At 43.8% G+C, this 13257-nt stretch overlaps 1 protein-coding gene across 2 annotated transcripts in view; it reads left to right on the plus strand.

Moving 5' to 3' along the window:
* Nucleotides 1-3550: 3550 nt before the first annotated feature.
* Nucleotides 3551-13257, plus strand: part of GALNT12 (polypeptide N-acetylgalactosaminyltransferase 12) — a 43212-nt gene continuing 33505 nt past the window's right edge. The window contains exon 1 of one of the 2 annotated variants that reach the window (XM_031654350.1): nucleotides 3551-3981. In XM_031654350.1, the coding sequence (XP_031510210.1) occupies nucleotides 3611-3981 (371 nt within the window). In that variant the 5' untranslated portion in view covers nucleotides 3551-3610. The remainder of the gene's footprint in view (nucleotides 3982-13257) is intronic. The other variant, XM_003911455.4, reaches the window with a different exon arrangement.

Below are 13257 nucleotides of genomic sequence, written 5' to 3' on the forward strand. Positions count from 1 at the left end.
AACACATGTGTATGTGAAATGCCTACAACTAACTCATGCTTGTAAATAGCACTGTGGTATATTATGGTATTGTATGGATGTGCAATATTTTATTTTATAATCTCTTGATGGAAATTTGGGTTGTTTCCAACTTTTTGCTTTTGTATACAATACTGCCATAAGCTTCCTTGTATGCATATCTTTTTAGCACTTATGAATCTATGTTTGTTGGACAGATTCCTAGATGTGGAATTGCAAAATCAAAAAGATGTTAATATTAACATTTCTAATAAATGTGGCCTAATTGCTTTCCAAAAGATTATACTAGTTTGCATTCCTACCAACAGTGGATGAGAGTGTGTTTTTTCACATCCTTACCAACACTGGAATTAATAACCTTTTTCATTTTTGCCAGTCTGATAGGTGAAAAAATATTTCAGGGTAGGTTTATTTTGTATGTATTTTAGAGAGATTGAGCATATGTTTATACATGTATAAACCATATATCCTTTTGGGTGGGAACTGTCTATTCAAATCCTTTGCCCGTTTTTATTTCTGTTTGTTCTCTTCATTTCCCTGTTGATTCACATACTGGGTAAAAGGTATCTGCAAATATCTTTTTCTGACTTGCCTTTTGTTCCTGGATTTTCTGTTATACTGGAAGCCTTACAGAATTCAAAAATTTTTTATATAGTCACATTTAGAAATATTTTCCGTTTGGTCTCTGGTTTTTCTCTTTTAATACTTTTATCATTAAATTCCTTTCTTCCTTCCTTCCTTCCTTCCTTCCCTTTTTTTTTCTTATTTACTGTGGCATCTTTAGATCATTTGGAATTTATTTTGATGTAAAGTGTGATGTTGGGACTTGGTTTGAATTTTTTCCAATGGGACTTCATTTGAATTTTTTCCAAATGGTTATCAAGTTGTCCCAATTATTACTTGAATTAGGCACATGTTCCTCACTAATATTTGAAATACCACATCTACCATAGATCATATTAAACTCTAAAAGGAATGTAATAACTCCTATGAAGAGAGCTAATATGACAAATTAAAAGTGCCTTCTAGAGAAATCTACTTGTTGGTGAGCAGCCGATGACATAACATGGTACAGTTAGTGAACAGATAAGCCCCCTGAAAATAGCAACAAACCCAAGGGCTTTACCTCTGTTGAAAAGATGCTAGATTTCCAGCAAGCTCCCAGGTGGTGTTTCTGTTCTAAATATCACGCTTCACGCAGTAAGGTGCTGGACATCTTCCATTTGCCCTGCTGACACTCTCTCCACTCTGTTTTGTGCCCCAGGAGGCTGACTGTGTAGACTGTATCACTCAATCTTCCCAACAACCCTGTTCAGGTGGTGCTATCGTTATATCACCAATTAATACATGAGCAAATTGAGCCGAGATAAGTAAAGTAACTTGCCTGAGGTCACACTGCAATTGGTGATGGGGCGGGTTGAGCTCTGGCAAGTGGGCTCCAAGGTTGTGTTCCGACCCCCTAAGCTAAGCTGCCTTTGGATCTCATTGCAGCCTGCCCAACAGCAAGTGGTGTGGTGGGAAATCCTCGCCTAGGAGTCAGGAGACCCAGATACAAATCCTCCCTCTGCCGCTTGCATGTTCTGTAACCTTGGGTAAGTCGCTTCCCTTCTCTTGAGCCTAGACGTTTTCTCATCTGTCAACCTTGCAAGGTTGTCATAGGGTGAAATGAGAAAGTACACAAAAAAGGAAGTCCAGCAGTTTACAGCACACAGTGGGTGCTCAGTAAACAACAGCTTTTATCTATTACCTGGGGCTTGAGCCCATGTCTTGTAAGGCCTAATTGCATTGCTCTTTTCTCTGCATCTGAACCTCTATTGAGAAGCATTCCAATAGCGGATCCAAGACATTATGAATTGTAATCCTTGTCTGTTTTCTAATCTGACTGCAGATCTTAAATGTGTTGGGTGTCTGAACAGAGGCCAAAGGGCTCAGGTCCAGGCCAACCTATCACATCCACCTTCTGGCATTAACCAGCAGACTCTATTATGCGTGGGAAGCAGGTGGGGCCCTGAGCACTGTGGGCAGAGCCACTTCCCTCTAGTCTAATATTAGCAGGTTGTCCTGAGTGGGAGTTGCTTTGCAGGGTTCACCCCAAAACCCATCCCCCTCCTGGAACCTGAGGGAGATTTCCTCTGGGGATACCAGTAGCCAGAGGTTGTGTGAAAACAACAGCAAGTTAGATTCTACTTCTACCTAAGCCGCCAAGTTCAAGGTCCTCTCCCCACCCTGTATCTCAGACCCCGCATTTGTCAAATGAGAGAATTGGACCAGATTTGTGCTTTTTAAACTTTCTGGGCTTCTGGTCTCCTTGAGAATATTTGATAAAAAGCTTTGGACCAACTTCCCATGGTAAAACAAACAACAACAAAAATACAGCTTACACTTTACCCTTCTACAGGTGATGTAGAACAATTCTTTTCCCTGAGCTAGACACCAGCAGAGGAAGTTCCAGATTAATTTAAGATATGATTTGAAACCTCTGCTATCACTTTTGCATTCAGATATCTGTGTAAACATTACTTCATCAGAGAAGCTTTCCAAACCCCCCAAACTAGATCAAGTTCTACTATTCTAAGCCCTTTTACTGCCCTGTAATTCTTCTTCAAAACACTTAACACAGTTCTAATTATCTTTTTAATATTTGTCTACTCCATTAGACTTACTTCGCCCCTGGCAGCTCAAGGTTCCCACAGCAGTGATCTCATGAACAAGGCAGCAGCTTCATGGCCTTTTTTGGTTGTTGTTTAATAGAAACAGGATCTCGCTCTGTCACCCAGGCTGCAGCGCAGGGCGCATAGTTCACGGTAACCTCCAATTCCTGGGCTCACACAATCCTCCTGCTTTAGCCTCCTGAGTAGCTGGCACTATAGGCACATGCCACCATGCCTGGCTAATTATGAAATTTTTCTGTAGAGATGGGAGTCTTGCTGTGTTGACCAGTCTAGTTTCAAGCTCCTGGCTTCAAGTCATCCTTTTACCTCGGCCTGGGATTACAGGTGTGAACTATCATGTACAGCCTTCATGGCCTTTTGCACCTAGCCTCAGAAGTCACAGAGCTATCACGAGGCGAGCCAGGCGAGGGTTTGCTATTCAAGGACTCCAGAGTATGGCAGAAGCTGGGCCTGCAGGAGTCAGTGGGGCAGCGTGGTGTCTGTTGATCTCATCGCACCTCCATCTCCTCATCTGTAAAAGGGAGCTCATAATCTTAGTTCATGGTTGTTTTATTGGACTGTGTAAAGATCAGATGAGATAATGGCAGTAGAATTCATAGCACCCTGCAGGGTGCATTCAGCCAACATTTACTGAGCGCCTACAATATGCCAGGCGCTAAGGGTTTTACCACCACTGTCTCCTTAATAATGCACCATAGCCCAAGAAGGAAGATGCAAGTCTCAGCCAGCCCACGTGAGGACCCAGCTGAAATAAGCCACCCCGGGGGCTGCGCTCGGGCTGGCGGGCGCCGGGACGGAAAGGGGGCGGCGCGCAGGTGGGGCGGGCCGGGGGCGGGGCGGCGCGGCGGTTCCGGGATCCGGGTCCCGGCCTCCGCCGCCGCCTTGGGGCGCGCTGAGCGCTGGCCGCTATAGGCGGGCGCATGTGGGGGCGCACGGCGCGGCGGCGCTGCCCGCGGGGATTGCGGCGCGGCCGCGAGGCGCTATTGGTGCTGCTGGCGCTGCTGGCATTGGCCGGGCTGGGCTCGGTGCTGCGGGCGCGGCGCGGGGCCGGGGCCAGGGCTGCGGATCCGGGACCCCCGCGCACCCCTCGCCTCGGGCGGCGAGAGCCGGTCCTCCCGCGGCCGCCAGTGCCCGCGAACGCGCTGGGCGCGCGGGGCGAGGCGGTGCGGCTGCAGCTGCAGGGCGAGGAGCTGCGGCTGCAGGAGGAGAGCGTGCGGCTGCACCAGATTAACATCTACCTCAGCGACCGCATCTCACTGCACCGCCGCCTGCCCGAGCGCTGGAACCCGCTGTGAGTGCACATCTCGGGGGAGGAAGCCCGCCCTCAGAGCCCCGGGCCTCAGTTTCTCCATCAGAGCATTGGCAGGGCGGGGAGCTGGGGTCTCCAGGATGGCGCGTCTTCCTGAGTCTCTCCGAAGAAGATAGTGTAAGAGCTCATATGGGGGCGGGGAGGCAAGAAAGTAAAAAAGACGAAAGCAGAAAAAAAAAAAAAATCCCAGAAATTGGCAAGTCTGTTACTAAGTGATCTCTTAGCTCCCTTCTCCTTAAGAAGTTATCATCTCCCTGATCGAGACCATCCTGGCTAACCCGGTGAAACCCTGTCTCTACTAAAAAAAATACAAAAAACTAGCCGGGCGAGGTGGCGGGTGCCTGTAGTCCCAGCCACTCGGGAGGCTGAGGCAGGAGAATGGCGTAAACCCGGGAGGCAGAGCTTGCAGTGAGCTGAGATCCGGCCACTGCACTCCAGCCTGGGCGACAGAGCGAGACTCCGTCTCAAAAAAAAAAAAAAAAAAAAAAAAAAAAAAAAAAAAAAAAAGAAGTTATCATCTCCCTGAAAAGGTGGGGGTCAGGGCTAAGCAGACAGGTTTAAGGCAAGGACCCCCCAGCACCCACAGGACAACCCCGCTCTACCCGGCTCGCAGTGCCTCCGCGAAACTGACAACTCCGGGCGGGGACCGGCTCCATTCATTCATCTGTGTGTCCCAGGGCCTAAGGGACAAACAGGATGCGAGGGAGCCCCGGACAGGTGAGGCGAAAGGTGGCTAGAAGGCCCCTCAGCACTAGAAAGCCTCCTTGCGCTCTCCCTGGGCATTGGCTTTCTGAGCTTTGGGTGGAGGAAGGCGGGAAAGGGCACAGGGTGGGAAGGGCTCCTTCTGGCCGTAATCCACCCCAGCTCACTCATGTGGGTGGTGCTGGACTGGAGCCAGCATGGTAAGAGGCCTAGTTCCTGTTGGAGCTACTGGCTGGGCAGGTTGTGCCCCTGCCTAGGTGAGGATCCAGGGCACACGCTGGCAGCAGGAGGAAGGACTGGCGGCTGCTTCCACCTTTGCCCCTGAGCTTCCTGGGCTCTCACTTTTTCTTCGAGGTGTCAGGGATCTTCCAAGTCCTTTTTTGAGCCCCCTCTTTACAGACTTTGAGGAAAAGAGGGATCAAAGAGGGGGTTCCCATCGGAGCTGGTGGGGGCAGCCTACTGTGTGCACCAGGCACCTGCCACTCCTCTCCCCTCCAAGACATTCCTGCTTTACAAGTGTGGAAATAGGTTCAGAAAAGATAGGTGACCCACCCAAGGCCCCTCAGCTGGAATGTGGTAGGACTGGTCTGGAGGGACTGTGGCCCTCCTGGCCCACTTGGCACCATGCTGATCTCAGGATTTTGGGGGCCTGCTCCATGGTACCTTGGCCAGAGAGACCATGAATGATGGAATGAGGATGCCCCACCTCTGCCCCACTGTTTCCACTGTCCTCCCTGTTTTGGGGATCTCCTCATGCCTAGCCTCATGCTTCTGCCTGAGGCATTTTTCACTGTTAGTCTTTTTGAGTAAAACTTAGGATTGATAGTAGTTCCTGCACTCACCAGCCTAACGCATGCTTAGCTCCTCAAAACCCCGAGGGTGCCTGCTGAGGCAAGGTGGAGGGGAAGCTTTCAGGTTATACCCAGCTTCAGGTTAAATCCAGCCCAGGGGAGATAAAATCCTGGCTCTTTTGCTTGTCACTTCTGTGATCTCCGGCAAGCTACTTAGCCTCTCAGAGCTTTGGTTTCCCCCCATTTGCAAACTAGGAAACTCATAAAAGTGAGTCTCCATGCATTCTACATAAAAGTGAGTGGAAAGAACACAACTTAGGAATTAATAAAGCACCAGTACCTGGGAGCACACTGTGTGCTTAAATCTTAGTTTTTTTCACCTTTCCCTGTTGCCAAGAATGTACTCAGGAGGTTGCTTTTGAGAGTCATCCAGGGATTGGTTGTAGTTTTTCTTTCCCGGATCCAACTTCCTTTATTGTCCCAGGTTGTGAATATCTCTTTGAAACACTGCAGACAACCTGTGGGGCTTATGGTAACCTGTCTCCATGGTGACGCAGCTGCCCTGTGTCCTCCCAGGATTTGCTTGTAGATCCTGCTGTTGCATTGACCCTGAAAGTTAAGCCAAACCCAGCATGATAAGGAGTGTGAATGCCTCCTGCTTCTAATTCCTGCAGCAAGGCCTGTTGGGTTATTCTTACCCGGCCAGAGAGAAAGGTGAGCCTGAGCTGTGTGGGTCTCCGTTGGGCCAGGCTTTGAGAGGTAGTGTAACTTCAGAGTGGTTAGTACGGTCAGGGTCTTTTGTGGCATCTCACTTTTATTACAGTTCATCCAGGAGCTAATCAGGGTCTTGAGATTTTGCCTGAGAAACCTGAATGACAGATCATGAGTTCACAGTGTGGGTATGGGGTTCCCTGTGAGTCTAATAAACAGAGGGATAATGAAGGTCCCTGAATGTTGCGGGAAGGAGGGCCCTGAGGGAGCATCTAGTCTAACCAGAGAGGAAAAGCCACACACCCAGGTCACACAGAGCCACAGTCCAGATCTTTTACTCATTCCCCCCTTTTTGGGTGGGTATGATTATTTCTATGTTTATTTTAATTATAAAAGCAATGCATATTCACTCTAGAAATGTTGGCATACACAGAGAAACAGAAAAGGAAAAAAATAAAAATAAACCTACCACTCAGGGAGAACCATTGTTAACATTTTGCTGTGCTTCCTAGACTTTTTAATGAAAGTCTTTACTCTGCAGTGCCTTTTACCAAAGGAAAGGAGTGGGGAATGACTAAGGGACCATTTGGTTTGGCTCTTCCTGGTGTCAGAAGGGTGTGGCACTGTGTCTGCCTTCTTGAAGAAGGCCAGACCACTAAAAAGACGTTTCAGAGTGCTGGTCCTAGTTCTGTGAAACCCAGTATAGACCTTGGCCCTCTATGACTCTAATAATTTACATGTCAGTGGATTCGAGTATAGTTTTGTTAGTTACAGCACTGAATTGAGGAAAAGGAGGCTCATGATGACTAGGAATCCTTCCTTGCATGGTAACATAGCAAGTATTAATATTAATATAAATAAGTATAGTAAGTATAGGTAGTATAGTAAGTAAGCACAGTAGTATAGTATGACTAGCATCTCAGCAAAGAAGGGGAATTTTTACTCTGAGATGATAGCAGATCAAAGCGGGGAGAAGATAGCTGGGTGTGTGGCCCTGGGGAACTTTAAAAAATATATTGATGCCAGGAATCTTCCCCAGAACAATGAAATCAGAATTTCTGTGGCTAGGACCTAGGCTGAATCTGATACGCAACCACGGGTGAAAGCTACTGGCCTAGAGCCTGTGGATTTCTGAGTCAGAAGATTTAGGGTGAGTGCTTTCGAGGGTGTGGAGAATACCAGAACTAGACAAAGTAAGGATTAATAACAGGTCAAATATAGTTCAAGCCAGTGATGACATCATAGTCAGTTGAGTGGTGTGTCACAAGGAAATGGTTGTTAATAATGTTGTACTGAAATTTGCAAAAAGTTTTAGTTTTCATAGAATATGGGGAACTCGAAATGATCACTGTAATATCATTCTCATTTGCATTCTGATATTTAGCAGAAGAGAAAGAGTGGAGTAACAGACAGTGCCCTCAGGGCTGGACATTTCTCCAGGTATATCTATAGGGATACCATATGTGTGAACACCAGCCATTCTCTACCAGGGCAGAAGAACTGTGAACCATTTGGTCAAGGAAAGCATGGTGTTTGTATTTCTTGACTTGCTCTGATTTTAGACTTGTTAATACTATAATTGCAGATGTGTGTCTGAGTTCAGGGGTCAGGATTTGGGTGCTGGGATGGCAAAGAGTCTCGAAGTAGTTCTTTTTTTTTTTTTTTTTTTTTGAGATGGAGTCTTGCTGTGTTACCCAGGCTGGAGTACAATGGTGCAATCTTGGCTCACTGCAACCTCCCCGTCCTGGGTTCAAGACATTCTCCTGCCTGAGCCTTCTAAGTAGCTGGGATTATAGGCAAGCGCCACCACACCTGGCTAATTTTTGTATTTTTAGTAGAGACGGGATTTCACCATGTTGGCCAGGCTGGTCTCAAACTCCTGACCTCAGGTGATCTGCCCGTGTTGGCCTCCCAAAGTGCTGGGATTACAGGCGTGAGCCACCATGCCCAGCCTCGTAGTGGTTCTAAACAGGTAATTCAGCAAAAGTATGTCTTGCTAGGGTTGCAGGAGGGAGTAGGACATTAGACTGATGTTTCTTTTGTTTCTCCAACAAAGTTGTGGAAATTTTATGGATTCTTATTAGATCGATCTTGAGAACATCAGAGTGGCATTCTTTCTTGAGTCAGTACTTCAGTACTTCAAATCCACAGAACATGTTCAATTTTGGTTAGTATTTTCCTGATACCTTTTTCTTTCACTCATTCTGTGTCCATATGTTTTTGGTGTGTCTTTGAATAGTATATTGCTCAATTTTGTGTTGTCATTAAAAAAAAAAAGTCCAGGCCAGGCGCAGTAGCTCACACCTATAATCTCAGCACTTTGGAAGGCCAAGGTGGGTGGATCACTTGAGGTCAGGAGTTCAAGATTAGCCTGGCCAACATGGTGTAGACCTGTCTGTACTAAAAATACAAAAATTAGCTAGGCATGGTGGTGGGTGTCTGTAATCCCAGCTACTCGGGAGGCTAAGGCAGGAGAATTGCTTGAACCCAGAAGGCTGGAGGTTGCAGTGAGCCAAGATTGCACCACTGGACTCCAGACTGGGCAACAGAACAAGACTCCATTTAAAAAGAAAAATCCAGACTGACAATCATTGACTTTTAACTAGATAGTTATATCCACTTACATTTATTGTGCTTACTGATACTTTTGGATTTGATAGTGCCATCTTATTTTATGTTTTCATTTGTTAACGCTTTTTTTGGTGTTTTCTTCCTCTTTTTTCCTACTGCTTTTTGAGTTGATAGAGGCTCTTCCCCTTCTTCTGATTCCATATTTTTCCTCTCTACTAATTTAGCAGTTATATTATCTATTTCTAATCCTAGTGGTAAATTTTAAAGTACGTGTTTAACTCAACAAAGTCTAAAATTAATCATTAACTATGGACCATAGAATGCTTTAGTATAGATCATCTTCTCTCCTAATTTGTATGCCATTTTGCTCCAATATTTTAATTCTGTCTTGCTTTTAAACCGACAAATTAGGATAGCTAAAAATGCAGTATTTATTTGTTCAGATTTATCCACAAGTTTACCATTTTCTTTGCTCACTATTCTTTCCTGAGTCAGAGACCTTTCTGGGATTCTTCTTCTTGAAATACATCATGTATTAACTGCTGTAGAGAGGTCTATTGTGATTCCTTAGTTTTCTTTATCTGAAACTGTTTTTATTTTGCTCTTGTTCATGAAAGTTTTGCTAGGTATATAATTCTATGTTGGTAGTTTGACATTTGAAGGTATTATTCCCTTGTCATCTGGTTTGCACCATTGCTATGAGATGCCTACAGTGACCCAGATCTCTCTGTCATTCTTCTTTCTTTGTCATTCATTTGAGGTCTTCTTTTATTTAAGCATATTAGGCATACTTATTTTATACTCTATGTCTGGTAATTATGTTATCTAGATTAGTATTTTCTTGTTGTTCCTACATAATGAAGACTTCTTTTACTTTCCTGTCAGCTAAGCCATGCGTTTAAAAGATTTTTTTTGCTGGAGTGCAATGGTGCAATCTCAGCTCACTGCAACCTCCACCTCCTGGGTTCAAGTGATTCTCCTGCCTCAGCCTCCCTAGTAGCTGGGATTACAGGCGCCTGCCACCACGCCCTGCTGATTTTTGTGTTTTTAGTAGAAATGGGGTTTCACCATGTTGGCCAGGTTGGTCTTGAACTCCTGACCTTAGGTGATCTCCCGCCTTGGCCTCTCAAAGTGCTGGGATTACAGGTGTGAGCCACAGCACCTGGCCAAAAGATTTTTTAAAAACTTTTTATCAAGACTTTTGGGTGTATACACCAGGAGGGTTTCCCTAGACATCTTAGTCTTCCATGTTGCCGAAAGTAGAAGTCGTATATTCACTTTTTAGAAATAATTATTTTCTATACTAGTCAGGATTCTTTTGGTTGAAAGTGACTGAAAACCCAATGCAAACTGACTTAAATATAAAAGAAAATATATTGGGTTCTATTACAGAAAAGTCTGGGATGAGAACTCAGTTCAGGTTATTGTTGGCCCTGGATTTAGGGACTCAAATGATGTCATCAGGAGATTATTAATTGGTCAGGCCTGAGGCATGTAACCTTTCCAGGGTTAGGGGTGTGTGTCTGTTTGTGTATATGCATGTGCTTATGTATGTTCAGCCCTCCACAAACCACATAGACTGACAGTTGGAAAATTGGCTCTTGAAAGAGAAATCAAAGTGCAGAACAGTGAAGAAAGGAGAAAGGATTCTAGGCAGGTAAGACACAAAAATGTATATTATGATCTCCTTGGCCTGTTCTACGGAGGATATGAGTTGATTTTTTTAAAAAAAGACATTTATGTGATAGCCTTAATATAAAGATAAAAGAAGATCAGGAGGGGCCAGGCACATTTGGTTACACCTGTAATCCCAGAACTTTGGGAGGCCGAGGAGGGCAGATCACTTGAGGTCAGGAGTTCGAGACCAGCCTGGCCAACATGGTGAAACCCTGTCTCTCCTAAAAATACAAAAATTAGCCTAGAATGGTGGTGGGTGCCTGTAATCCCAGCTACTTGGGAGGCTAAGGCAGGAGAATTGCTTGAACCCAGGAGGCAGAGGTGGCAGTGAGCCAAGATCCCCCCACTGCACTCCAGCCTGGGCAAAAAGAAAAAAAAAATAAAGTTCAAGAGGCATTAACTGCATCCATTAATTCATTCATATCCATATAATACATAAATAAATATTCTACTAGCAGAGATTGTTGTAGTCCCTACCCAGTAGAGTTGTTATAAAGGCTACATGAAGTAATGTGTATAAAATGCTTATATGGTGCCTCTCCTGTAGTAAGCACTCAACAAATGGTACTGTTATTACCAGGTAAAGAACAAGGCGTGCTGAAAATACAGAGACAGACACAACTCAGTCTCTACCCTTACAACGCACATGTAATATACCAGAAACGAAGAGAAATGATTGTGTGCTGTGATGTGGCTTTAAATCCAGTTCTGAGCTTCCTTTTGTCCTCAAGGCAGAAGTGGAACCCTAAAGTGATCCTTAGCTGTCTTTGTATGATCAAAGGATGCACAGCTTTTATCAGTCAGGAAAAGGAGAAAGTGTTTTTTTCTGGAAGCAAACTTAGAGACATTTCAAAAAGATATACAGACAATCTCCGATTTAAGATGGTTTGACTTAAAATTTTTCAACTCTATCATAGTACCCATGCAACCATTCTGGTTTTCACTTTTGATACATATTTGATAAATTCTATGAGATGTCCAATACTTTATTATACAGTAGGTTTGTGTTAGATGATTTTGCCCAACTGTAGACTAATGGAAGTGTTCTGAGCACATTTAAGATAGGCTAGGCTAAGCTGTGATGTTTAGTAGGTTAGGTGTATTAAATGCATTTTCTACTTGGAATGTTTTCAACTTATGATGAGTTTATTGGGATGTAACCCCACTGTAAGTCAAGGAACATTGGGTATTGAACCTCGTAAAACAGAATGCCTTTAGGAGATGTTTTCAAAAAAGAAACAAACTATACCAGGACAAGAAAATGAGAAAGGGTAGAGTATTAAATTATTGATCAATGAAGGCATTTGCTATGAGGAGCTAAAGAAACATGATCTAATCTTTAATCTTTAAAAAATGATGTTTCTTTGTGATTATGAAAATTGTAGTTGTTCACTTTAGGACAATGTTAGAATGCACAAAAATATAAAAAATTAAATAAGAATCAGTATTAATCTCACTTCTTAGAGATCACCATTGATATCATTTTGGCATATTTCTATTGTTTATTGTTTATGTGTGAACGCACTCACATACACGTGGTTGTTTCTCGAACTGGCTATTTGTAGATTTCTACCCTGCCTTTTTGATTTAACATTATAGTGTGACCATTTTCCTTTATCATTAAATATTCTCTAAAAAAGTTATTTTGTTGTTTTACATGGTGCCTCTCATGTAGTAAGCACTCAACAAAGGGTGCAGTTATTACCAGGTAAAGTACAAGGCGTGCTGAAAATACATGGCCATGATTTCCTCATGCAGCCATACTATACTATATTTTCTTCTTGTTGGACGTTGAAATTGTTTACAACTTTTTGCTATTATAAATAATGTTACAAAGAAAAAATTTTAGAACAAGCCTCCTTCAGGGTATTCTGATTATTTACTTAGGCAAGAAATGTTTATGTATAGTGATATGAGATCAAATAAAAGAGGAACATTTTAAAGCTCTGAATGTTAATTGAAAAATTGCTACCCAGCCTTCTTGTGATTTATATGACACAAATAAAGAGCCCACCTAGACATTCCAGAATGGTGGCCGTAGGCCATTGGTTTTAGTGGAAACACATAAAAAACAAAAAACAAAAAAAAAAGCAGGGCTGACATATAGTTCCAACTCTGTTTTGTCAAGCAGAGAAGAAATAAATTTTCATCCAAAATAGTAGGGATGTGATTTCAGACTAAAGGATAGTTCTTTACACTGAGTGCACTTCACTTTGAAAACCTCACTTCACCGTCCTTATTGTCACTTAATTTCTCTTGAACTTGTGCATATTTGAAACAAAGTTTTAGCAGCATCTTAAGAAAAAAAAATCTTTATTTTAGGTTTCACAAAAACACTTTTGTTTTTCATGTAGTGTGAGCAATTAATTTTTCTTTTTGTCTTTTCGGTTTTTTTTTTTTTTTTTTTTGAGACAGGATCTGACTGTGTTGCCCAGGCTGGAGCACAATGGCGCCGTCTCAGCTCACTGCCACCCCGCCTCCCCGGCTCAAACCATCCTTCCACCTCAGCCTCCTGAGTAGCTGGGACTACATGTGTGTGCCACCATGTCCAGCTAATTTTTGTATTTTTGGTAGAGACCTGTTTTTGCCATGTTGCCCAGGCTGATTTCCAACTCCTGGGCTCAAGCTGTCCTCCTGCCTTGGCCTCTCAAAATGCTGGGATTACAAGTGTGAGCCACCGTGCCCGGCCTCACAGTTAATTCTTTCTGAGGCTCCTGGTGGGCTACAACTCAACACAATCTAGCTTTTCTATGCATCCTGTCTAGTACTCAGGGGCTTAATAATCAAGACATAGTTATTAATATTT

Source organism: Papio anubis, chromosome 13 (genome assembly GCF_008728515.1).
Source record: "Papio anubis isolate 15944 chromosome 13, Panubis1.0, whole genome shotgun sequence".
In the NCBI taxonomy this organism is placed as follows: Eukaryota; Metazoa; Chordata; class Mammalia; order Primates; family Cercopithecidae; genus Papio; species Papio anubis.